The sequence below is a fragment of the Pleurodeles waltl genome, chromosome 6 (genome assembly GCF_031143425.1).
Source record: "Pleurodeles waltl isolate 20211129_DDA chromosome 6, aPleWal1.hap1.20221129, whole genome shotgun sequence".
Lineage (NCBI taxonomy): Eukaryota > Metazoa > Chordata > Amphibia > Caudata > Salamandridae > Pleurodeles > Pleurodeles waltl.
The window spans coordinates 562,681,792-562,709,373 of NC_090445.1; the positions used below are offsets into that span (position 1 = coordinate 562,681,792).

The window sequence follows — 27,582 nt, forward strand, 5'->3', positions numbered from 1 at the left end:
ACACGTACAAATAAGTACTACAATGAATACAGGCTACCGGAGAGGATGGAGGGCGCATGTGAATCTGCAGCACTACATGCCACGAACAGATGTACACTAGGTAAGTGACATTTTCCATTCGATGGCATGTGTAGTTGCAGATACACATGCTGTGCATAGACTAAAAAGCAGTTCTCCCAAATAAGCGGTGGTTAGCCTGTAGGAGGTGAAGTGGTTTGAAATAGTGTTTTTAGCACTGTTTGTCCAACATTAGCATGTTGCCTAGATAAGACATCCACACAGTAATGCATTGTGAATATATGTGGTATGGACCATGTGACAGCTTTGCATATATCTGCCATTGGTATATTTCCTAAGAATGCCATAGAGGCACCCTTTTTCCTAGTTGAATGTGCTTTTGGAGTTACTAATAGTTGCCTTTTTGCCTTAAGGTAGCATGTTTGAATAAATCTCACAATCCATCTAGCTAATCCTTGTTTTGAAATGGGATTACCTTGATGAGGTTGTTAGAAAGGAACAAAAAGCTGATTAGTTTTCCTAAAATCCTTTGTTCTGTCTATGTAATACATGAGAGCTCTTTTAAGGTCAAGAGTGTGTAGAGCTCTTTCAGCAGTAGAGTCTGGCTGTGGAAAGAAAACTGTCAATTCCACTTACTGATTCATGTGAAAAGGTGAAACCACTTTAGGTAAGAATTTTGGGTTTGTCTTAAGTACTACTTTGTGTTTGTGTACTTGGAAGAAGGGTTCCTCTAGAGTAAATGCTTGAATTTCACTTACTCTTCTTAATGAAGTAATTGCTACTAAGAAAGCAACCTTCCATGTGAGAAATTGAATAGCACAAGCATGCATGGTTTCAAATGGGGGACCCATTAGTCTTGTGAGTACAATATTAAGATTCCATGCAGGAACTGGTGGAGCTCTGGGTAGAATAATGCGTTTAAATCCTTCCATAAATGCTTTTATGACAGGAATTCTAAAGATAGTTTGTATGGTTTGTAGGTACGCTGATATGGCTGTTAGATGAATTTTAATAGAGGAAAAAGCAAGGTTTGCTTTCTGTAAATGAAGCAAATAGCACACAATATCTTGTACTGGCGCTTTAAGTGGATCTATATTTTTAGGTTGGCAGTAGTATACAAACCGTTGCCACTTATTTGCATAGCGTGGTTGGTTTACATGCTTGTTTTAGAACATTCATACGTTCTAATGGAAGCTGTAAATGTCCAAACTCTACGACTTCAGGAGCCAAATTGCTAAATTGAGCACACTGGGATTGGGATGGCTGATTTGACCTTTGTTCTGATTTAACAGATCTGGTCTGTTTGGAAGCTTGTGATGGGGCACTACTGACAGATCTAGGAGTGTTGTGTACCAGTGTTGGCATCCCCACGTGGGAGATATGAGTATCATGGAGATAGAGGTGTGACACATTTTGTTGACCAGAAAAGGAATCAAAGGGAGGGGGGGGGGGGGGGAAGTGTAAGCAAATATCCCTGACCAGCTGATCCATAGCGCATTGCCCTTGGACTGAGGGTGTGGGTTTCTGGATGTGAAGTTTTGGCATTTTGCTTTTGCTTGTTGCGAAAAGGTCCATGTTTGGTGTTCCCCACATTAGAAAGTAATATTGAAGTACCTGCAGGTGAATCTCCCACTTGTGTATTTGTTGCTGTGTCCTGCTTAGAAGGTCTGCTAACTGGCTGTGTGTAGGAAGTTGGCTCTGTATATACTATCTCAAAGTGAGAGATAGTGTGCACAGAGTCCAAAGGTTCCCGCCTTAGAGGTTGATAGTGGCAATATTAGATAATACTAATGCGCTATTGTGTGGTAGTGTGGTCGAGCAGTAGGCTTATCAGAGGGTAGTGTTAAGCATTTGTTGTACACACACAGGCATTAAATGAGAACACACAAAGACTTAACTCCAGGTCAGTAGGTTTTTAGATAGAAAAATATTTTCTCAATTTATTTTAGAACCACAAGATAACAATTTTAGGTAAGTATATAAATTGTAAGGTACTTCACACAAGTAAGTATGGAACTTTGAATTAAAACAGTAATGTACAGTTTTGGCAAAAATGTCAATAAGCTAGTCTAAAAGTGGACACTGAAAAAAATCAACAGTTCCTGGGGGAGGTAAGTATTGGTTAGTTTCTCAGGTGAGTAAAGCACTTACAAGTTCAGTTTCCTGGGCATAGGCAGCCCACCATTGGGGGTTCAAGTCAACCCCAAACACCGGCAACACAGGGCCGGTCAGGTGCAGAGGTCACAGTAGGGCCCAAATAACATAGGCACCTATGGAGAACAGGGGGGGCTCCAGTTCCAGCCTGCTGGCAGGTAAGTACCTGCGTCCTCAGGGAGCAGACCGGGGGGTAGTCTCATTTAAAGATGGTTTCTTTGTTGTAGTTTTAGACAGAGCCGCTGTCCTCAGGAGATTCCTGGTCATTTAGGTGCAGGTCAGTCCTCAGAGGTTGCTGGTCCTGCTGGATGCATCGCTGTGCAGGTTCTCCGTGTCTGGAGACAGGCCAGTAGGGCTGTGGGGGTCAAGTCAGTTGTCGTCTCCGTCGTCAACAGGCCTTTCAGCTCAGCAGTGCTTTCTTTAGGTTGCAGGAATCTCATTTACTGGGTTCAGGGTCGCCCCTAAATATTCGCTTTAGGGGTGTGTTTAGGTCTGTGGGGCAGTAGCCAATTGCTGTTGCCCTGGAGGGTGGCTACACCCTCTTTGTGCCTCCTCCCTGTGGGGAGGGGGGATACACATCCCTAATCCTATTGGGGGAATCCTCCAAAACAAGATGGAGGATTTCTTAACCCCTTCGCTGCCAGGCCTTTTCCCCCACCTGTGCTGAGCCTTTTTTTTGGCTAATTGGGGCAGTTCGCTCTTAGGCCCCCATAACTTTTTGTTCACATAAGCTACCCACGCCAAATTTGCGCCCTTTTTTCCCCCCAACATCCTAGGGATTCTAGAGGTACCCAGACTTTGTGGGTTCCCCTGAAAGAGACCAAGAAATTGGCCAAAATACAGTGAAGATTTTTTATTTTTTTTTTAAATGGGAAAAAAGGGCTGCAGAAGGCAGGTTGTGGTTTTGTCCCTGAAAATGGCATCAAAGGGTTTGCAGTTGCAAGATCACCATCTTCCCAGCTTTCGGGAACAGGCAGACTTGAATTGGAAAACCCAATTTTTCAATACAATTTTGACATTTTACTGGGACATACCCCATTTTTACTATTTATTGTGCTTTCAGCCTCCTCCCAGTTAGTGACCAAAATGGGTGAGAAACCAATGCTGGCTCTGAAAAGTAGACAACATTTTGAATTTAGCAAGGGGCCATTTGTGTACATCCTACAAGGGTTTCCTACAGAAAATAACAGCTGAAATAAAAGAATATTGAAATTGAGGTGAAAAAAAACAGCCATTTTTCTCCACATTTTACTCTAACTTTTTCCGGCGAGGTCAGTTTTTTTAAAGCAATATACCGTTATGTCTGCTGGACTCTTCTGGTTGCAGGGATATATAGGGCTTGTAGGTTCATCAAGAACTCTAGGTACCCAGAGCCAATAAATGAGCTGCACCTTGCAATGGGTTTTTATTCTATACCGGGTATACGTATCAAGAAAACCTTTGGATTTCCAAAATGGCCACAAGATAAGGTGTTGAGAAGCAGTGGTTATTTGCACATCTCTGAATTCCGGGGTGCCCATACTAGTATGTGAATTACAGGGCATTTCTCAAATAGACGTCTTTTTTACACACTGCCTTTCATTTGGAAGGAAAAAATGTAGAGAAAGACAAGGGGCAATAACACTTGTTTTGCTATTCTGTGTTCCCCCAAGTCTCCCGATAAAAATGGTACCTCACTTGTGTGGGTAGGCCTAGCGCCCACGAAAGAAAAAGGCTCAAAACAACGTGGACACATCCCATTTTTTCACAGAAAACAGAGGTGTTTTTTGCAAAGGGCCGATCTGTGGATTTTGGCCTCTAGCTCAGCCGGCACCTGGGAAAACCTGGGAAAACCTAGCAAACCAGTGCATTTTTGAAAACTAGACACCCAGGGGAATCCAAGATGGGGTGACTTGTGGGGCTCTGACCAGGTTCTGTTACCAGAATCCTTTGCAAACCTCAAACTTTAGCCCACAAAACACTTTTCCCTCATTTCGGTGATAAAGTTCTGGAATCTGAGAGGAGCCACAAATTTCCTCCCACCCAGCGTTCCCCCAAGTCTCCCGATAAAAATGGTACCTCACTTGTGTGGGTAGGCCTAGCGCCCACGAAAGGAAATTGCTCAAAACAACGTGGACACATCCCATTTTATCACAGAAAACAGAGGTGTTTTTTTGCAAAGTGCCGATCTGTGGATTTTGGCCTCTAGCTCAGCCGGCCCCAAAGGGGGCAGAAATGGCCTAAAATAAATTTGCCCCCCCCCCAACCCCCTGGGTGATATTCCCAGTGCCGTTTGCCCACAAGGGGGGCAGAAATGGTCTAAATACAATTTGCCTCCCCTCCCCCCCAATTGTTTCTCCAGCTCCTGCACGATTTCTGCAACATCTGTGGCTGTGCATCCTCCAGGGTCACAAGAACTCTGCCTGCATCCAAGAAGCAAGAAGGAATCTCGCTTGCAGTGAAGGAGTCACGCCACTGCATCTGCAGGCACCTCAAGACGACTGGTTTGTGGATCCTGCTATCTCACTAACATAAAGGCTCTGCACACAAGAGGTAGTTCTGTGGTTCTCTCAGGGTCCAACTGGTCTTCTGACCAACTTGGGAGACTGTGGACCCTTGCTGCAGCCACTGGAACGCAACCCCTGTGCACAGCGACTGTTGCTCTTGCCTAGGCTTGTTGGCTCTCCCTCCAAGAAGATTTTCAAGCTCCAAGAACCCCCAGCCTCCAGAGCACTTTAACTTCTGTGAAGTGGGACTCCTGTTTGTTGTGTTGCTGAGGCCTCCTTGCAACTCTCTGTGCCTGCTGCCAGTGGGTCACTTGTGGGGGCTCCTCCAGCTGGCTTCCCTTCCTGATGTAGGACTGCCCTGACTACCCATCAAGAGTCAAGTCACTAGGACCTTACTAGCCCTCCAAATCCTGCAACCTTCCTTGCAACCATTATTTGCGTTTGCCAAGACTGTTGTTGGTCCTACCAGACACCGAAGTGGGACAGGTCTTGGACGACTCCAAGAATCCCCTGCATCTGCCTGGACTCAGCAGACGGACTTCATTCACCGTCCTGCAGGAACTTAATCTCCAAGAGGATGGGCATTGCCTACCTGACCCACCTGGATATCTCCAAGTGGTCTGGACACTGTCTGCTTCCTTTTTAGGTTCTTCATGTCTGGAAACCACCTCCTGGTTCCACCAGTGTGGTCCACAGGTTGCGACAGCAGCTGGACAACCAAGGTTTCCAGTGCCTTCTACATGGATTCCCGACACCACTTCACCACTATGCACCTGGGCTCCCTGGTGTACGTACTCCGGTTTTCTGGAAATCCACAGGTGGGGGCACACTCCAACTGTCTTTGGGATTACTGGTTTCCTCAGGGTCCACTGGGAAGGGTCCTGAATCCATAAAAATCCAACTGCAACAGTGCTGTGTTAGCCTATGGGACAACCGGCTCGATGACAACTCTGCACCCAGTTGCCTGTGGGATTTCTGGTATTTACCTTTGGTAATTATACTCCCTCAGCCCCTCGGATCCTAACACACTTACCTTGGTTGGGCACCTCCATTCTTATACCACTTTTAGTTTATGGTTTGCCTCTCGCCCCCAATATGGCCCCATGTATTTTTATGCGTTTGCCGACTGTTAATAAGTATATTTTTGTGTGTTATTTCCTGGTGGCGATATACCAATGTTAGTACAGCTATAGTGTTGTAATAAAGAAATATTTATTGTTATAACCCCTGGTGTGGTTCTTTCTTGTCACTGGTTACTAATTGACTATTATGGTATTGCAAGTGTGCTACATTCCTCCTAGATAAGGTTTAGTTGCTCACCACAGCTACCTCTAGAGAGGATTTGCTATATGGACACCTAAACTCTCATTAAGGGTTGCCTGGACTCCGTATAGGGTGTAACATTATAGGTGTACACCATAAACTGCACCAGGGCATGTGATACTAAAGAAGGTCCCTAAGGGCTGCAGCACAAACTGTGCCGCCCTCAGGGACCGCTCACCAATCACACACAATGCTGCCATTGCAGGCTGTAGACAAAAGTGAAAACATGACCCGTCACACATCCCCATGTGCCAGGTCCCTTACCACCGCATATGATATTTTTAAGTCACCCCTACAAAAGGGCCTTCAAGCCCTAAGGCACGGTGCATTATATCACATGTGAGGGCATATTTGCCTGAGCAGATATGCCCTTGCTGTGTCTTTCTTGATTCTCAGACATAGTAAGTGAACAGGGCAGCCATTTTAGATACATTTGCTAGGCAATGGTCAATAACATGTCCCCGGCTACAAGATGGCTTCACTGAAAATAAGGATCTTTGGTATCCAACATCTTGAATTAATAAACCCTCACTGATTCCAGTGATGGATTTATTAATACCTGCACAGAGAGGGCACCTTAGAGATGCTCCTTGTAAAACCTACTGACTGCTAATGTGTTGACTCAATAGTGTGAATGAGCACATCCACCCTAGACAGATTTCTGACCTTCTGAGGTGAGAGCCAGCGCTCTTGGAGGCCAGGAACAAAAGCCTGCTCCGGGCAGAGGTATTAACACCTCCTCCAGGCAGGATGGACTTTTCAGTGCGGGAAGCTTTAAAGGACCAGCCGCCTTTTTTCTTATGCAACCCAGGTCTCTCTAGTTGGCAGTAAAGACCACCCCCCGGTCCTGACCGCTCTTCTTGGCAGCAAGACAGGTGGGAACATTATTAAGATAAGGAGGTGTGCTCACATTATGCCAGTCCCACCCATAAGGTGGACCAGCTGAAGTGGACACAACTTTTCAAATTACTCCATCTTCTTTTGAATGGAATTAGTGTTCTAGAGTCAGGGTTAGGCCCACTTCCCAGTGGAAGTGATCATATAGAGGGTGTAGTCACCCTAAAGGTAAGCAACCCACTGGCTGCTACCTGGCACTCCCTGTAATGCCCCTAAAATGAGTATTTAGGTGGCACCCCTGAACCCAAGAACTCAGACTGAACAGATCAAGAAAAGGACAAACAGTCACTGCCTGACGAGTACAGCAGAAGAGATGTGGCCTTTTGTCACAAAATGTTGCCTGCCCGCACCTCTCTCGACAAACACAATAGTGACTTGTCCAGCAAAGCTAGAGAACTACCAAAGCCTCAGGTAGCCTGCCAGCACCTTCAAAATTGCCACTAGACTCCCTTGAAGTAGATAAGCTACTTTCCTGCAGACCCTGCTCTGGCGTACAACTGGACAATGAAAAGGAGAGTGACCACTCCCCTGTCCATTACCACCCAAGGGGAGGTGCTCAGAGCTCCTTCAGAGGGTCCCTGGGTTCTGCTATCTTGATTCCACGGTTGGCAGAGAACTCTTGGAGCATCTAAGGCCAGGCCAGGCAGGTGCCGTCGGAGCCCCCTCCAGATAGGTGCTTACCTGGCTAGGTGACCAATCCCCTTTCAGGGCTATTTAGGGTCTCTCTCTTGGGTGGGTCCTCAGATTTGGCTTGCAAGATTCCAGCAGGACTCCTCTGCAACCTTCACTTTGCCTTCTGGCCTCTGGAACTGCGACTAGACCCTCCAGGACCCGACAATCTGCCTCAAAGAAGAACTCTTCTGCAACACTGTTTCCAAGGCTCCTACCAGTAACTGCAATGTTTCCACCGGCTGTGCATCCACTGAGGGTGGCGTGTCTTCAGTCTGCACCAGAAGCAAGAAGGAATCTCCCTTAGAGTGAAGGAGTCACGTCCCTGCATCTGCAGGCACCTGCTGCAACGATGACCAGCTGCATGGTTCCTGCATCACAGGTGGTGGTCCAGAGTAGTCCTCTTTGCCAGCTGTCTAACTTTGGTGGAGGTAAGCCCTTGCCTTCCCAAGCAGGGCAGTACCACCATGCATGACGTCTTTGGCAGCTTCCAAGGCTTGTTGCATCTCCTTCAAGGGATCTCCAGGTAATGTGTAGTTCAAGCCCCCAGCACTCCTTCCTCCGACACACATCCCACTGCGTAGTTCTCCTGCGGCATGGGACCCCTCTGTGGTGCTGCATGGGATCCTTCTGCGAATTCTGTGTCCCCGTCCTGGGTAACTTCTGTGGGTGCTGCCTCCGCTCCTGGGGCTCTTGGCGACGCTGAGGATCCCCTCTGACTCCCCCTCCTGAGTTGAGTCCTCCTGGGCCCTGCTGGTCGCCGGCAGCACTACTTTTCCACTAACCGTGAGTTTGCCTTTGCCAAGGCTTATTGGTGAAATTTCTGCACCAACAGCCATCTGCAAACTTCATTCCAGCGTGGGAAATCTTCTGCATCCCTCAGGAACTCTTCTCTGGCTCCAGGGCTGCAAGTACTGGCCTGATATTCATCACCGACCAACTCCTGCAAGTACAGCTGGGTGGGCAGTACCTACTACTCCTCCTGGACTCCACTGTGACTCTTGGACTTGGCCCCCTCTCTCCAAAGGCCTTCCTCTCCAGGAATCCACTTGTGGTTTCTTGCAGTCTTGTCTGGGTGTCTTTTCTTCTTTTTGTTTCTTTTGGGTGGTTTGGGGAAATTCCAGTGATTTACTCCTGCTTTCCTAGTCACTGGGGGGTACTGTGTTTCTTACCTCTGGTTTTTGTTTAGTACTCCCAGCTCCACTCTACACATTCTACTTACCTGGGTGGGGGATCTGTGTTCACATTCCATTTTTTTTTTAGTATATGGTTAGGGCTCCCCCTAGGGTCGCTATTGTCTAACTGCATTTGCACTGTTTTCTAACCTTTTCTATGCCTATTGCTGTTTACTAGTGTACATAATTAGTGTATTACTTACCTCCTATTGGAGGGTTGCCCTTCTAGTACTTTGTGGTATTGTGTAACCAAAAATAAAGTACCTTTATTTTTTAAAAACTGAGTATTTTCTTTCATGTGTGTAAGTGCTGTGTGCCTACAGTGGTTTTTGCATGAGCTTTGCATGTCTCCTAGAAAGGCCTTGGCTGCTCATACACTGCTACCTCGAGAGCCTGGCTTCTAGACACTAACTACACTTCACTAATAGGGGATAACTGGAACAAGGTGAAAGTACCAAAGGTACCCACCACACACCAGGCCAGCTCCCTACAGTACCCCTGGTATCTAGGGCATGGGTACTAAAGAAGGCCCATCAGAGATACAGCACAACTTGTGACACTCAGAGGGGCCTAGCACCAACCTAATGCAGGCTGCATGAAAAGGTGCTCCCCAAACTGAAAACTCAAAATGGCACATGCTTGTGTACAATGTCCCCTTAAACACTGCTTCTAATATCTGTAAGTCATCCCTACACCAGGCCTTCAGCCCTAAGACAGGGTGCATTATATTACAAGTGAGGGCATATATGCATGAGTAAAAATGCCCCTACTATGTCTTTGTTGATTCTTAGACCTAGTAAGTGAACAGGGTCTGGACCAGTCAGTGAACACACCAGTAGCTGGGTGCGTTTTCAGGGAGCACCTCTAAGGTGCCCTCTGGGTGCATGTATTAATAAATCCATCACTGGAATCAGTGAGGGTTTATTATTCTGAGATGTCAGATACCAAACATCCCAGGATTCAGAAAAGCCATCATGTAGTTGTCAAAATCATAATGTCTAGTGTCCAGCACATATATTCAAAGTGGCTTCCCTGTGTCTCAGAATCGACAGTATCTTCTCATGCATATATGCCCTTACATGTGCCTGGATGCACCCTTAGTGTTTACTTACACCTGGCACATGCAGTGTTAGGGGACCAGGCATACAGGGGTGTGTGACAGGTTGTTTTCAATTTAGCCTGCACCAACACATGCAGTCTGCAATGGCAGCACTGTGTGGGTTTGGTGAGGGGCTTCTGGGGGTGGCACAACTGGTGCTGCAGCCATCAGAGACCTACCTTAATACCCCAGGGACTTACATTGGGTGCTAAAGAGTTTGCCAATTGTGCGAAACATCTGTGCAGTTCTGGGGAAAGAGATTTGACACTGGGGACCTGGTTAGCAGGGTCCCAATGCACCAACAGCCAAAATCACACCAGAAGCCAGCCAAAAATGTGTGTGTGTATTGGGGTTGGGGGTGGGGGCGGCAGGGGGCTGACCATGTCAAAAGGGGACTCTTCTACAGAAGCCCATTGCCTTTGGTATGACGATCTGGCCTTTCTCAGTGGAAGATTTCAACACCCTGCCTCAGGGCCCATCTGGCACCTGCACAAGCTGGAAAATTAGCTAAGCAGGAGGCATGTTGCCCTTCCAGGATGGACATCTCTCCCCCCCACCCCCCCCCCCAAATTCCCCTGTATCCCTCCCATCACCAAGAATGCCTCACTTGGAGTTTAGGAGCTACTCCCCTGCATCTGGACTGCCAAGAAATCTGACACCGGACATCACCACTTCACCCAAGCCGTCTAGCCCATATTGAGATGAGACAACAGTATCAGCATGGTCGCCAGGCTCTCCAGAAGAGAAACCCACCCTGTGCATGTCCTCTATGGACTTCATGATGGGATCTGTGGACTGTTTCTGCAGAACTCCCTACAACCGTGAGCGACCAGGAGGCAAAGACACGCACCCTAGGACACCTCTGCACCAGTCAGCCCCGGACCCAGGAGAAGAGAACCAAGGGTGTCCCCATTTCTCCCCACCTCGTGAGACCTGAGCCCGCTTGTTGGCTTGGTCAGACTGGATCCCCGAGTCCATGGCTGCATTTTGTTTCCGTGGGCCCCCCTGCAGCTGCATGGAACTCCAGAGCTGGAACCAACACCAGAGGACACCCGAGGCCTACAGCCCAATGACGACTTGACTGACTGTGTCCCCCCCCAAGGCCATCAAGGGTCAAGCCCCACTCTGGGCTCCCATAGACTGCCCTTCCAGTCCATCCCTGCAGCGATTTTGCAACCAGACCAATCTCCATAGACTTGAACGGCACACCCCACGCCTTAACACATGTCTGCACCCGGACGCACCAGAGTTCCCCTGAGGTGACCGGTTGGTGTGGCCTTTGACCTTGCCCCAAAACTTCCCTAAGTCCAGGAGATTGGTCCCGTAACTTGTCGTACTCTACCTTTGTTTTCCTGCATAGGATTGTACTGCAGCGTTCTGAAAAAGTGTCCACTTTTGAAAACTCTAAAAATTAATAACTCAACAAGTACTCACCTGACTCTAGTGATCTTGTATCAAAGTTTATAGTAAAGTATGTATTTTTATAAATTGTGTTGGATTTCTCTATTGAGTGTGTGTCTTACTGTATGAATATGTACCTTGCATGCTTAGCACTATCCCCCGATATGCCTAACTGCTTGACCACACTACCCAAGAGGATTTGGGACATCATTTGTGCCTCTCTGATACCTCTGGGGATTGCTTGGACTCCTTGCACTTTGTACCTCGTTTTGGTCCACCATCTAAAGAGCCAGTTTCCTACAGTTAACATGAATTCTTATGGTTAATTCCCAAAACATCTAATATACCTGGGTAACACGGTCATATATCCTGGAAAAATCATGAATGAGAAATATTATGGTTCACAAACATTTATATACATACATTTGTGTTATCCGGTCCCTTTGGTTGGCGAAGAACCATTAAACGTGGCGCACTGGCATCATCTAAGGTAATGCTTTTCAAACGATTGACTAATCTGTCTGGACGAGGAGCTGCAACTGCCTTTGGACCTTCACTGTAAGAAGCAGATGGGTGCATTTAATCCATATAATATCATTATGAACACAACGATTCAAGACGTTGAGGTTATCTGAATTAGCTCATCATTGGTCACTCAAAATCACTTACTTCGTCATGGGGAAACCTCACTTTTGTTCACTTCAATCCCCTGGAGCCCAAATAATAAGCAATGCAGCATCAGCCCAAATTTGTGTTGCAGGTATCATTCAAACATTACACGTCGAAAGAATATAAAATTAGACAGTGCCCTTCCAACCACCTGTAGATGGTCAGAATAACTTGTCTCCAGTTACAGGTTAATCAATGCAGAGTTAAGAATTTAAATGTATTCCATAAATAAAATGTTAACAGAATATGAAGAGAAGGAACTGCACTTCGTTACACTATTTCAATTTGATAAGCAACTTCCTTGCCAAACAGTCATTTGTTTCTCCTTTGTCATTCTTGTTCATGGAGTAGGACTATAGAGCTTGATAGTCATTCTGTAACTTTTTGAGTAATACATGAAGGTGCAAGGACAGAAACAGATTATTAAACAAATTGGAAAGTTTGTAAAGATGATAAATTATATATCACCCCCCACAAGGTTCACGTGCAACTTCAGTTTAAAAAAAAAAAATGAAAACCAAAAATGTCTTACCATACGCGCCATACATTACAGGCACTGCATTTTCCAGTACGCTGGTTCAAAATAACTGCAAACTCCACTTCATCTCCAGCTTGCAATTCTATCCCATCCTGGACTTCTTTTACATGGAAAAATAATTTTTTGCTGTCACCTACTTCATAGTTAATGAAACCAAACTGAAATATAGAATAAAAAAATCAAATTATCAGTACATCTGCCTAAATATAGAAAACAATTTATAGTCAAATTGTACAAAATCAGAAAGAACATTAACCAAAAACGCAGTCAAAATGACACCAAGTACTGATACTAGCTAGTCCGTAATTTGTACAAAAAATAATAAAACCCTAGCACTGGTACCCCGAAAGCTGTAGTGCAGAGAGAAGTGAGTCTGGCTTCCATACAGATGTGGGGCATCCTCACCAGAGTAAATATCGAAATATTAGTAAAGCTGCACATTTTACACAACAATTCTTATTCCCACGTGACCAGGAAAGACCACTCAAGTACTTTACTATTTTCATGTTCTGGACTGGGGCATGGGCAGTTATATGTGAAAAGGTACTTTGTGCTAATAGTGACGAAATACAAAGGATTAACAATAATATCGCAGACGCATTGCCTGCATAATCACAGCCCCTTTCAGGGATTGTCAGTGGACTTAAACCAGTGGACTTGGTAAAACCATTGCCAGATGTAAGGGGAATAACTATCACAGCAGCATGCCTACACCAGTGGTATCGTTCTTTAAATTTGAGACCAAATATCTGAAATCGAGAAACAATGTTAATATACAGATTAATATTAACTCGAAGCACCTAGAAAATAACTTGGCACGGGCCACACTGTAGAACTGTATAATCTATTAAGGAGGCTTCTTAAAACGCACGACAACTGCGAGCTCGTTTTTAAAACGTTTCAATGGTGACTTGATGAAAAGTTGTAAGGAAATGCCTTCCTTGGCTTGGTTACCCCCTAACCTTTTGCCTTTTGTTGATGCCAGTTGTAGGAAGTTGGCTCTGTATGTACTATTTCAAAGTAAGAAATAGCATGCACAGAGTCCAAGGTTTCCCCTTAGAGGTAAAATAGTGGCAAAAAGAGATAATTCTAATGCTCTATTTTGTGGTAGTGTGGTCGAGCAGTAGGCTTATCAGAGGGTAGTGTTAAGCATTTGTTGTACACACACAGGCAATAAATGAGGAACACACATTCAAAGACAAATTCCAGGCCAATAGGTTTTTATATAGAAATATATATTTTCTTAGTTTATTTTAAGAACCACAGGTTCAAGATTTACAAACAATACTTTAAATGAAAGGTATTTCACTTAGGAACTTTGGGAACTTTGAATTAGCAAAATAGCATATACAGTTTTCACACAAATGGCAATAAGCTATTTTAAAACTAGAAAGTGAAATTTTCAACAGTTACTGGGGGAGGTAAGTATTTGTTAGTTTTGCAGGTAAGTAAACCACCTACTGGGTTCAAAGTTGGGTCCAAGGTAGCCCACCGTTGGGGGTTCAGGGCAACCCCAAAGTTACCACACCAGCAGCTCAGGGCTGGTCAGGTGCAGAGGTCACAGTGGTGCCCAAAAAAATAGGCTTCAATGGAGAAGGGGGTGCCACGGTTCCAGTCTGCCAGCAGGTAAGTACCCACGTCTTCAGAGGGCAGACCGGGGGGTTTTGTAGGGCACTGGGGGGACACAAGTCAGCACAACAAGTACACCCTCAGCGGCACGGGGGCGGCCGGGTGCAGAGTGCAAACAGGCGTCAGGTTTACAATGGAGTTCAATGGAAGACCCAGGGGTCACTTCAGTGAAGCAGGCAGGCAAGGGGGGAGGGGGGGGGGGGGGGGCCTCCTCGGGGTAGCCACCACCTGGGCAAGGGAGAGGGCCACCTGGGGGTCACTCCTGCACTGGAGGTCGGATCCTTCAGGTCCTGGGGGCTACGGGTGCAGTGTCTTTACCAGGAGTCGGGTTCTTAGAAGCAGGCAGTCGCGGTCAGGTGGAGCCTCTGGATTCCCTCTGCAGGCGTCGCTGGAGGGGCTCAGGGGGGTCAACCCTGGCTACTCACAGGGTCGCAGTCGCTGGGGAGTCCTCTCTGTAGTGTTTCTCCACAAGTCAAGCCGGGGGCGTCAGGTGCAGAGTGCAAAGTCTCCCGCTTCCGGCAGGAAACGTGTTGTCTTTAAAAGTTTCTTCTTTGTTGCAAAGATGTTTCTTCTTTGGAGCAGAGCCGCTGTCCTCGGGAGTTCTTGGTCCTTTTAGATGCAGGGTAGTCCTCTGAGGCTTCAGAGGTCGCTGGACCCTGTGGAACGCGTCGCTGTTTTTCGTGAAGTGGGGAGACAGGCCGGTAGAGCTGGGCCAAAGCAGTTGGTGTCTCCGTCTTCTCTGCAGGGCTTTCAGGTCAGCAGTCCTTTGTCTTAGGTTGCAGGAATCTATCTTGCTAGGTTCTGGGAGCCCCTAAATACTCAATTTAGGGGTGTGTTTAGGTCTGGGGGGTTAGTAGCCAATGGCTACTAGCCCTGAGGGTGGCTACACCCTCTTTGTGCCTCCTCCCTGAGGGGAGGGGTGCACACCCCTTATCCTATTGGTCCGACCATGGCCAGCAAGCAGTGGTGGACCCAAAGCCTTATGTGACTTTTTAAATTGTTTTTGGTTATGGAAGATGCTGTTGTACTCACATACTGCCCCACAGGAATAACTTGACTGCCTCCATTTGAGTCATGGTCGGAGTCTGCCGTAGAGAATGCAGTTTGCGCCTGTTCCTCACCTTAGATGTCAGACGTTTGTTATGTCAACTACGATGCCATCGCTAGTCGTCTTGCTCTTCAATCCTGTAAAGTCTTCTTGGATCGGAAAGATAGTCACGCCTCACTGGTTTCCTCGTTATGATCTGGAGAGAGGCAGAGGTTACACACCGAGTGTTGGTGGTGTAGGGGATCTTGGCATGGCACTGAGGGCAGAATCAAAATGGAGTCTGATACATGAACCTGTGACGCAGTAGGCCCGAGAAGGGCACAGGGGTCTGAAAGGGTGTTTAGTCGATCCCAATGCTATAATTGGATTGAGTGTAGTGTGAAAACATGTTCGAAAATGATACGGACATTAAAGGAAAAGAGAGAATTGAATTTAGTACCGAACCGAGCTCTACCGGAGCGTGAGGGAACACATCCGAACCAGATGGCGGAAACAAAACAATCTAACAAAGGAGTCTATGCCCATGTGCACCATCACCGAGAGGAGGAGCAACTCAATCTCATGACTCCAAAAAGCTAGAAAACCAACTTTTAACACTCAGAGCCCAACAATAGATGGCGGACTATGCACAGCATGTGTATCTGCAGCTACACACGCCATCGAACACACACACATCTATATATTTATATTTATGAATCATAAAAGAAAAAATTGACCAAGGCTGCGGTGTCAGCCGAAACGTGTTGTTTGGATTTAAATGTTTTTTGCTCTTCCTTGAATCTTGTGTGCGAGCAGTAATTTTTTCTTTTGTGATTCATGAATTACCAGCTTGCTCGTGCCGGTTTTCGCACCACCCCTCTTGGGCCGATTGAGTTCTATTATCGAGCACTTGGATTTATTTATATATACATACATATATATACATACATACATACACACACACATATATATACATATACACACACATACACACATATACATACACACATACATATATACATATACACGTATATACATATATACATATACACGTATATACATATATACATATACACGTATATACATATATATATATATATATATACACACATATACATATATATATATATACACATATATACATATATATGGAAAATGTCACTTACCCAGTGTACATCTGTTTGTGGCATTAGTCGCTGCAGATTCACATGCTGTGCACATCCTGCCATCTGGTGTTGGGCTTGAAGTGTTACAAGTTGTTTTTCTTCAAAGAAGTCTTTTCGAGTCACGAGACCGAGGGACTCCTCCCATTTCGACTCCATTGCGCATGGGCGTCGACTCCATCTTAGATTGTTTTCCCCGCAGGAGGAGTTGTGTATGCTAGTAATAGTGCCCATGCAATTGTGTATGCTAGTAATAGTGCCCATGCAATTGAGTGAATACGTATGTATATAATGAATTTTAAAGTAATATATTTACAAATGTTTCAAGATTTTCTTCTAAACAGCTACAGGCTCCCGGGGAGGCGGGTGGGCGCATGTGAATCTGCAGCGACTAATGCCACGAACAGATGTACACTGGGTAAGTGACATTTTCCGTTCGATGGCATGTGTGCATAGACTAGTAAGCAGTTATCTCCCCAAAAGCGGTGGTTCAGCCTGTAGGAGTTGAAGTAGTTTGAAATAATGTTTTTGGTACAGCTTGACCTACTGATGCCTGTTGTGAAGTTAACACATCTACACAGTAGTGCTTGGTAAATGTATGAGGGGTAGACCATGTTGCTGCTTTACATATTTTGTTCATTGGAATATTTCCTAGAAAGGCCATGGTAGCACCTTTCTTTCTGGTTGAGTGTGCCTTTGGTGTAATAGGCAGCTCTCTTTTAGCTTTAAGATAGCAGGTTTAAATGCACTTAACTATCTATCTAGCAATGCCTTGTTTTGAAATTGGATTTCCTGTATGAGGTTTTTGAAAGGCAATAAATAGTTGTTTTGTTTTTCGAATTAGTTTTGTTCTGTCAATGTAGTACATTAGTGCTCTTTTGATGTCTAATGTATGTAGTGCTCTTTCAGCTACCGAATCTGGCTGTGGGAAGAATACTGGTAATTCTACCGTTTGTTTCAAGTGGAACGGTGAGATTACTTTTGGTAAAAATTTTGGATTTGTCCGTAGAACTACTTTATTTTTGTGTATTTGAATAAATGGTTCTTGAATGGTAAATGCTTGTATTTCACTCACTCTTCTTAGAGATGTGATGGCAATTAAAAATGCAACTTTCCACGTTAAGTATTGCATTTCACAAGAGTGCATGGGCTCAAAAGGTGGACCCATGAGTCGTGTTAAGACAATGTTGAGGTTCCATGAAGGAACTGGTGGTGTTCTTGGTGGTATAATTCTCTTTAGGCCTTCCATAAATGCTTTTATGACTGGTATCCTAAATAATGAAGTTGAGTGCGTAATTTGCAGGTAAGCTGAAATTGCAGTAAGATGTATTTTTATGGAAGAGAAAGCTAGTTTGGACTTTTGCAAATGTAGTAAGTATCCTACTATGTCTTTTGCAGATGCGTGTAAGGGTTGAATTTGATTATTATTGCAGTAATAAACAAATCTTTTCCACTTATTTGCATAGCAGTGTCTAGTGTTAGGCTTCCTAGCTTGTCTTATGACCTCCATACATTCCTGTGTGAGGTCTAAGTGCCCGAATTCTAGGATTTCAGGAGCCAAATTGCTACATTCAGCGATGCTTGATTTGGATGTCTGATCTGTTGTTTGTGTTGTGTTAACAGATCTGGTCTGTTTGGTAGTTTGACATGAGGTACTACTGAAAGGTCTATTAGTGTTGTGTACCAAGGTTGTCTTGCCCATGTTGGTGCTATTAGTATGAGTTTGAGTTTGTTTTGACTCAACTTGTTTACTAGATATGGTAGGAGTGGGAGAGGGGGAAAAGCGTACGCAAATATCCCGGACCAGTTCATCCATAGCGCATTGCCCTGAGACTGATGTTGTGGGTACCTGGATGCAAAGTTTTGGCATTTTGAGTTTTCCTTTGTTGCAAATAGATCTATTTGTGGTGTTCCCCAATTTTGGAAGTAAGTGTGTAGTACTTGGGGATGAATCTCCCATTCGTGGATCTGTTGGTGATCCCGAGAGAGATTGTCTGCTAACTGATTCTGAATCCCTGGAATAAATTGTGCTATTAGGCGAATGTGGTTGTGAATCGCCCAATGCCATATTTTTTGTGTTAGGAGACACAACTGTGTCGAGTGTGTCCCTCCCTGTTTGTTTAGGTAATACATTGTTGTCATGTTGTCTGTTTTGACAAGAATGTATTTGTGGGTTATTATGGGTTGGAATGCTTTTAGCGCTAGAAATACCGCTAACAGTTCTAAGTGATTTATGTGAAACTGTCTTTGCTGTATGTCCCATTGTCCTTGGATGCTGTGCTGATTGAGGTGTGCTCCCCACCCTGTCATGGATGCATCTGTCGTTATTGCACTGGGTCTTGAAAAGGCCGCCCTTGGTTTAAATTTATACTGTTCCACCATTGAAGCGAGATGTATGTTTGGCGGTTGTAAGGAAATGCCTCCTTGGCATGGTTGCCCCCTGACTTTTTGCCTTTGCTGATGCTATGTTTACAATTGAAAGTGTGCTGAGGCCTGCTAACCAGGCCCCAGCACCAGTGTTCTTTCCCTAACCTGTACTTTTGTATCCACAATTGGCAGACCCTGGCATCCAGATAAGTCCCTTGTAACTGGTACTCCTAGTACCAAGGGCCCTGATGCCAAGGAAGGTCTCTAAGGGCTGCAGCATGTCTTATGCCACCCTGGAGACCTCTCACTCAGCACAGACACACTGCTTGCCAGCTTGTGTGTGCTAGTGAGAACAAAACGAGTAAGTCGACATGGCACTCCCCTCAGGGTGCCATGCCAGCCTCTCACTGCCTATGCAAGTATAGGTCAGTCACCCCTCTAGCAGGCCTTACAGCCCTAAGGCAGGGTGCACTATACCATAGGTGAGGGTACCAATGCATGAGCATGGTACCCCTACAGTGTCTAAACAAAACCTTAGACATTGTAAGTGCAGGGTAGCCATAAGAGTATATGGTCTGGGAGTCTGTCAAACACGAACTCCACAGCACCATAATGGCTACACTGAAAACTGGGAAGTTTGGTATCAAACTTCTCAGCACAATAAATGCACACTGATGCCAGTGTACATTTTATTGCAAAATACACCCCAGAGGGCACCTTAGAGGTGCCCCCTGAAACTTAACCGACTATCTGTGTAGGCTGACTAGTTCCAGCAGCCTGCCACACTAGAGACATGTTGCTGGCCCCATGGAGAGAGTGCCTTTGTCACTCTGAGGCCAGTAACAAAGCCTGCACTGGGTGGAGATGCTAACACCTCCCCCAGGCAGGAGCTGTAACACCTGGCGGTGAGCCTCAAAGGCTCACCCCTTTGTCACAGCACCGCAGGACACTCCAGCTAGTGGAGTTGCCCGCCCCCTCCGGCCCGGCCCCCACTTTTGGCGGCAAGGCCGGAGAAAATAATGAGAATAACAAGGAGGAGTCACTGGCCAGTCAGGACAGCCCCTAAGGTGTCCTGAGCTGAGGTGACTCTAACTTTTAGAAATCCTCCATCTTGCAGATGGAGGATTCCCCCAATAGGGTTAGGATTGTGACCCCCTCCCCTTGGGAGGAGGCACAAAGAGGGTGTACCCACCCTCAGGGCTAGTAGCCATTGGCTACTAACCCCCCAGACCTAAACACGCCCTTAAATTTAGTATTTAAGGGCTACCCTGAACCCTAGAAAATTAGATTCCTGCAACAACAAGAAGGACTGCCCAGCTGAAAACCCCTGCAGAGGAAGACCAGAAGACAACAACTGCCTTGGCTCCAGAAACTCACCGGCCTGTCTCCTGCCTTCCAAAGAACTCTGCTCCAGCGACGCCTTCCAAAGGGACCAGCGACCTCTGAATCCTCTGAGGACTGCCCTGCTTCGACGACGACAAGAAACTCCAGAGGACAGCGGACCTGCTCCAAAAAGACTGCAACTTTGTTTCAAGAAGCAGCTTTAAAGAACCCTGCAACTCCCCGCAAGAAGCGTGAGACTTGCAACACTGCACCCGGCGACCCCGACTCGGCTGGTGGAGAACCAACACCTCCGATAGGACCCCCGGACTACTCTACGACTGTGAGTACCAAAACCTGTCCCCCCTGAGCCCCCACAGCGCCGCCTGCAGAGGGAATCCCGAGGCTTCCCCTGACCGCGACTCTCTGAAACCTAAGTCCCGACGCCTGGAAAAGACCCTGCACCCGCAGCCCCCAGGACCTGAAGGACCGGACTTTCACTGGAGAAGTGACCCCCCAGGAGTCCCTCTCCCTTGCCCAAGTGGAGGTTTCCCCGAGGAAGCCCCCCCCTTGCCTGCCTGCAGCGCTGAAGAGATCCGTTGATCTCTCATAGACTAACATTGCAAACCCGACGCTTGTTTCTACACTGCACCCGGTCGCCCCCGCGCTGCTGAGGGTGAAATTTCTGTGTGGGCTTGTGTCCCCCCCGGTGCCCTACAAAACCCCCCCTGGTCTGCCCTCCGAAGACGCGGGTACTTACCTGCAAGCAGACCGGAACCGGGGCACCCCCTTCTCTCCATTCTAGCCTATGCGTTTTGGGCACCACTTTGAACTCTGCACCTGACCGGCCCTGAGCTGCTGGTGTGGTGACTTTGGGGTTGCTCTGAACCCCCAACGGTGGGCTACCTTGGACCAAGAACTGAACCCTGTAAGTGTCTTACTTACCTGGTAAAACTAACAAAAACTTACCTCCCCCAGGAACTGTGAAAATTGCACTAAGTGTCCACTTTTGAAATAGCTATTTGTCAATAACTTGAAAAGTATACATGCAATTGAAATGATTCAAAGTTCCTAATGTACTTACCTGCAATACCTTTCAAACAAGATATTACATGTTAAATTTGAACCTGTGGTTCTTAAAATAAACTAAGAAAAGATATTTTTCTATAACAAAACCTATTGGCTGGATTTGTCTCCGAGTGTGTGTACCTCATTTATTGTCTATGTGTATGTACAACAAATGCTTAACACTACTCCTTGGATAAGCCTACTGCTCGACCACACTACCACAAAATAGAGCATTAGTATTATCTATTTTTACCACTATTTTACCTCTAAGGGGAACCCTTGGACTCTGTGCATGCTATTCCTTACTTTGAAATAGCACATACAGAGCCAACTTCCTACAGCGGTCTAACACCACCAGATCTAGAAGTTGACCCTGTGCTTGTGACCATTGTGATGCTAGGCACTGTTGTAAGGGCCGCATGTGCAGCCTTGCATTTGGGACAATGGCTATGCATGAAGACATCATGCCTAGCAGTTTCATTACCATTTTGACCTGTATCTTTTGTTTTGGATACATGGCTTGTATTACATTGTGAAATGTTTGGACTCTTTGTGGACTTGGAGTGGCAATTCCTTTTACTGTGTTGATTGTTGCTCCTAGGTATTGCTGTGTTTGACACGGCAGAAGGTGTGACTTTGGGTAGTTGATTGAGAAACCTAGTTTGTGTAGGGTTTCTACGACATAGTTTGTGTGTTGGGAACACTGTTTTTGCGTGTTGGTTTTGATTAACCAATCGTCTAGGTACGGGAACACATGTATTTGCTGCCTTCTGATATGTGCAGCTACTACTGCCAGACATTTTGTAAAAACTCTTGGCGCAGTCGTTATTCCGAATGGCAACACTTTGAATTGGTAATGTATCCCTTGGAATACAAACCTTAGGTACTTTCTGTGTGAAGGATGTATTGGTATATGGAAATATACATCCTGTAGGTCCAGTGTTGTCATGTAGTCTTGTTTGAGCAGTGGGATTACTTCTTGTAATGTAACCATGTGAAAGTGGTCTGATTTGATGTATGTATTTAATGTTCTGAGATCTAGTATAGGTCTTAGTCTTTTGTCTTTTTTGGGTATTAGAAAGTACAGTGAGTAAACTCCTGTGTTTAATTCTTGTTTTGGTACTAATTCTATTGCTTCTTTTTGGAGCAACGCTTGAACTTCTAGTCCTAGAAGATCTATAAGTTGTTTTGACATACTGTGTGTTTTCGGTGGGACTGTTGGAGGGAATTTGAGAAATTCTATGCAATAACCATGCTGGATAATTGCTAGTACCCAAGTATCTGTTGTTATCTCCTCCCAATGTTTGTAAAATTGGCTTAGTCTCCCCCACGCAGGTGTTATGTGATGGGGATGTGTGACTTGTAAGTCACTGCTTATTTTGAGGAGTTTTGGGGCTTTGGAACTTCCCTCTATTTTTCTGGAATTGTCCCCCTCTATATTGCCCCCGAAAACCTCCCCGCTGATACTGGCTTTGGTAAGTGGGCCTTGTTTGTGATGTTGTGGTTTCTGTAGGTTGCCCTCGAAACCCTCCCCTAAAAGGTGTTTTGCGAAATGTGCCTCTGCTATGCGGGGAGTAGAGTGCGCCCATGGCTTTGCCTGTATCAGTGTCTTTCTTGAGTTTCTCAATAGCAGTGTCGACTTCCGGCCCAAACAACTGCTGTTCATTAAATGGCATATTTAGCACGGCTTGTTGAATTTCCGGCTTGAACCCTGATGTGCGCAGCTTTCTTATTGTTATTGCAGTATTTACTGTCCTTGCAGCCATATCTGCTGCATCCATTGCAGACCGTATCTGATTATTAGAGATAATTTGTCCTTCTTCCACCACTTGTTGTGCTCTTTTTTGGAACTCCTTGGGTAAGTGTTCTATGAAATGTTGCATCTCATCCCAGTGAGCTCTATCGTATCTTGCCAAAAGTGCTTGGGAACTGGCAATGCGCCACTGGTTTGCTGCTTGTGCTGCAACCCTTTTGCCCGCAGCATCAAATTTGCGACTCTCCTTGTCTGGAGGTGGTGCGTCCCCCGAGGTATGAGAGTTCGCTCTCTTACGAGCTGCCCCGACAACTACTGAGTCTGGTGTTAACTGCGTTGTAATATAAACTGGATCTGTTGGCGGTGGCTTGTATTTTTTCTCCACCCTTGGAATTATGGCTCGGCCTTTAACAGGATCCTGAAAGATTTGTTTTGAATGTTTTAGCATTCCTGGGAGCATAGGTAGGCTTTGGTATTGGCTATGAGTGGAGGATAGCGTGTTAAACAAAAAGTCATCCTCAATTGGTTCGGAATGCAAGGTGACGTTATGGAAAGCAGCTGCCTTTGCGACCACCTGTGTGTAAGATGTACTGTCCTCAGGTGGGGACGGCCTGGCAGGGTACGAGTCTGGGCTGTTGTCCGATGCTGGAGCATCGTAAAGGTCCCATGCATCGGGATCATCTGGACTCATTGTAGTATGAGTCGGGGAGTGCATCAGTGGAGGAGTTGCTACCGGTGATGTGTGCACTGATGGTGGTGGAGATGGTGGTGAGTTGTTTTCCTTGCTACCTTTGCTTGTGGCTGCTTGTCCTTTTCTTGAAAGGCAAGTTTTCTTTTTATTTTAATTGGGGGAAGAGTGGGTATCTTCCCTGTGTCTTCTTGAATGTGGAGCCTTCTTTGAGTATGGTCTGGCTCTACAGCTTCAAGTTCCTCTCCAAATCTATGTTTTTGCATTTGGGAGGACAATCCTTGTTCCTCTGTATAGGAACCTGTTTTCGGCTCCGAGGCTGGATGTTTCGGAACCAAAACTTTTTCGGACGTCTTTAGGCTCCGAAGAAACCTTTTTAATTTTCGGCGTGGTGGTGTCTCGGTGCCAAACTTGTTCGGTGCCGCTGTCCCAGTGCCGAAATTTCTCTGAGCCGATGTCTCGGGTCCGAGATTGCTGTGTGGCGGTATCTCGACCGGAGTCGGATGACTTCGCCGCAAGTGTGCCCTTTTTCGGTGCCTTGGATCGGTCACCTATTTTTTGGGTTAAGCCATGGCCTGTTGGCGGTGGCGTCCCCTGGGCTTTTGTTGACTTCTCGTGAGTCTTATGTTTCGACGTCTTACTCACGGTTTTCGGCATTTCTTCGGCCTCGAGCTCTTCTGAGTCCGACTCGTGGATAGAGAAAGCTTCCTCTTCCTCCTCGAAACGCTCTTGTCCTGTCGGCGTCGACGCCATCTGCAGTCTTCTGGCTCTTCGGTCTCTTAATGTCTTCCTCGACCGAAACGCTCAACAGGCTTCACAAGTATCTTCCTTGTGCTCTGGAGACAAGCACAAGTTACAGACCAGATGCTGATCCGTATATGGATACTTGTTATGGCATTTTGGACAGAAGCGGAATGGGGTCCGTTCCATCAGCCTTGAAGTCACACGTGGCCGGGCCGACCAGGCCCCGACGGGGGATCGAAAAAAACCCCGAAGGGCCACCGGAGCTCTTCAAAATTCAGTGTCGATCTGTTGTAACTAACCCGACACCGAACGCAAACAATACCGACGTTTTTTCCGAGATTCTAACTAACTTTCCGACCCGAAACACGGAGCGAAAAGGAACACGTCCGAACCCGATGGCGGAAAAAAAACCAATCTAAGATGGAGTCGACGCCCATGCGCAATGGAGTCGAAATGGGAGGAGTCCCTCGGTCTCGTGACTCGAAAATACTTCTTCGAAGAAAAACAACTTGTAACACTCCGAGCCCAACACCAGATGGCGGGATGTGCACAGCATGTGTATCTGCAGCTACACATGCCATCGAACATATATATATATACACACACACACACATATACATATACACACATATACACATATATATGGAAAATGTCACTTACCCAGTGTACATCTGTTCGTGGCATGAGACGCTGCAGATTCACATGCTGTGCATTATCCTGCCATCTAGTGTTGTGCTCGAAGTGTTACAAGTTGGTTTTCTTTCAAGAAGTCTTTGAGTCACAAGACCGAGGGACTCCTCCCTTTCGGCTCCATTGCGCATGGGCGTCGACTCCATCTTAGATTGTTTTCCCCTCAGAGGGTGAGGTAGGAGTTGTGAGTATACTAGATGTGCCCATGCAATGGAGTAGGTATGTATGTACATAGTGTGCATCGAAAGAATATTTATTTACAAATTTACAATTTTAATTCAACTAATAACGGCTACAGGCTCCCGGGGAGGTGGGAGGGCGTATGTGAATCTGCAGCGTCTCATGCCACGAACAGATGTACACTGGGTAAGTGACATTTTCCGTTCAATGGCATGTGTAGTTGCAGATACACATGCTGTGCATAGACTATTAAGCAGCAATCTCCCCAAAAAGCGGTTGTTTAGCCTGTAGGAGTTGAAGCTGTTTGAAATAATGTTCTTAATACAGCATGTCCTACAGTGGGAACACATCTACACAGTAATGCTTAGTGAATGTATGAGGCGTAGACCAAGTGACTGCCTTACAAATTTCTGTCATAGGTATATTCCCAAGAAAAGCCATTGTGGCGCCTTTCTTCCTAGTGGAATGTGCTCTTGGTGCAATAGGTAAATCTCTTTTTGCTTTAATGTAGCAAGTTTGAATACATTTAACTATTCATCTGGCGATGCCTTGTTTGGATATAGGATTACCTGCATGAGGTTTTTGGAAGGCTACAAACAATTGTTTTGTTTTACGAAACTGTTTTGTTCTGTCAATGTAATACATTAGTGCTCTTTTTATGTCTAATGTTTGCAAGGCTCTTTCGGCTACTGAGTCTGGTTGCGGAACGAAGACTGGGAGTTCCACAGTTTGGTTTAGGTGGAATGGTGATATGACCTTTGGTAAGAAATTGGGATTTGTACGGAGAACCACTTTATGTATTTGTATAAAGGGTTCTTGAATAGTAAAAAAAATGTCACTTACCCAGTGTACATCTGTTCGTGGCATGAGTCGCTGCAGATTCACATGCTTTGCACATCCCGCCATCTAGTGTTGGGCTCGGAGTGTTACAAGTTGTTTTTCTTCAAAGTCTTTCGAGTCACGAGATCGAGGGACTCCTCCCCTTTCGGCTCCATTGCGCATGGGCGTCGACTCCATCTTCGAGTGTTTTTTCCGCAGAGGGTGAGGTAGGAGTTGTGTATTATAGTAAAAGTGCCCACGCAATGGAGTAAACATGTCTGTACATAATGTAGTTTAAAGTGATATATTTACGAATTTACAAATGTTCAAGATCATCTTCGAAATGGCTACAGGCTCCTGGGGAGGCAGGTGGGCGCATGTGAATCTGCAGCGACTCATGCCACGAACAGATGTACACTGGGTAAGTGACATTTTCCATTCGATGGCATGTGTAGCTGCAGATACACATGCATTGCATAGACTAGTAAGCAGTTATCTCCCCAAAAGCGGTGGTTCAGCCTGTAGGAGTTGAAGTTGTTTGAAACAAAGTTCGTAGTACTGCTTGTCCTACTGTGGCTTGTTGTGCTGTTAACACATCCACACAGTAGTGCTTGGTAAACGTATGAGGCGTAGACCATGTGGCTGCCTTACATATTTCAGTCATTGGAATGTTTCCTAGAAAGGCTATGGTAGCACCTTTCTTTCTAGTTGTGTGCCCTCAGTGTAATAGGCAGTTCTCTTTTTGCTTTGAGATAACAGGTTTGAATGCATTTAACTATCCATCTAGCAATGCCTTGTTTGGAAATTGGATTTCCTGTATGAGGTTTTTGGAAAGCAACAAATAATTGTTTTGTTTTCCGAATTTGGTTTGTTCTGTCAATGTAGTACATTAACGCTCTTTTGATGTCTAATGTATGTAGTGCTCTCTCAGCTACAGAATCTGGCTGTGGGAAGAACACTGGTAGTTCTACTGTTTGATTAAAGTGGAACGGTGATACGACTTTTGGTAAAAATTTTGGATTTGTCCGTAGAACGACTTTATGCTTGTGTATTTGAATAAATGGTTCTTGTATGGTAAATGTTTGTATTTCACTGACTCTTCTTAGAGATGTGATGGCAATTAGAAATGCAACTTTCCATGTTAAATATTGCATTTCACATGAGTGCATGGGTTCAAAAGGTGGCCCCATGAGTCGCGTTAAGACAATATTGAGGTTCCATGAAGGAACTGGTGGTGTTCTTGGTGTTATAATTCTTTTTAGGCCTTCCATAAAGGCTTTTATGACTGGTATCCTAAACAGTGAAGTTGAGTGGGTAATTTGCAGGTAAGCTGAAATTGCGATAATGTATCTTAATGGATGAAAAAGCTAGTTTTGACTTTTGCAAATGTAGCAAGTAGCTTACGATATCTTTAGCAGATGCGTGTAAGGGTTTAATTTGATTATTATGACAATAATAGACAAACCTTTTCCACTTATTTGCATAGCAATATCTAGTGGTTAGTTTTCTAGCTTGTTTTATGACTTCCATACATTCCTGTGTAAGGTCTAAGTGTCCGAATTCTAAGACTTCAGGAGCCAGATTGCTAGATTCAGCGATGCTGGATTGGGGTGTCTGATCTGTTGATTGTGTTGAGTTAACAGATCTGGTCTGTTTGGTAGTTTGATATGAGGCACTACTGAGAGGTCTAGTAGTGTTGTGTACC

The 27,582-nt window shown here is 45.6% G+C and overlaps 1 protein-coding gene across 8 annotated transcripts in view; it reads right to left on the bottom strand.

Moving 5' to 3' along the window:
• Positions 1-27,582, bottom strand: part of CSDE1 (cold shock domain containing E1) — a 522,536-nt gene that overhangs the window by 12,998 nt on the left and 481,956 nt on the right. For all 8 annotated transcript variants that reach the window (XM_069238744.1, XM_069238741.1, XM_069238743.1 and 5 more), the window contains 2 exons: positions 12,424-12,587; positions 11,646-11,778 (listed from right to left, as the gene is read on the bottom strand). In XM_069238744.1, the coding sequence (XP_069094845.1) occupies positions 11,646-11,778; positions 12,424-12,587 (297 nt within the window). The remainder of the gene's footprint in view (positions 1-11,645; positions 11,779-12,423; positions 12,588-27,582) is intronic.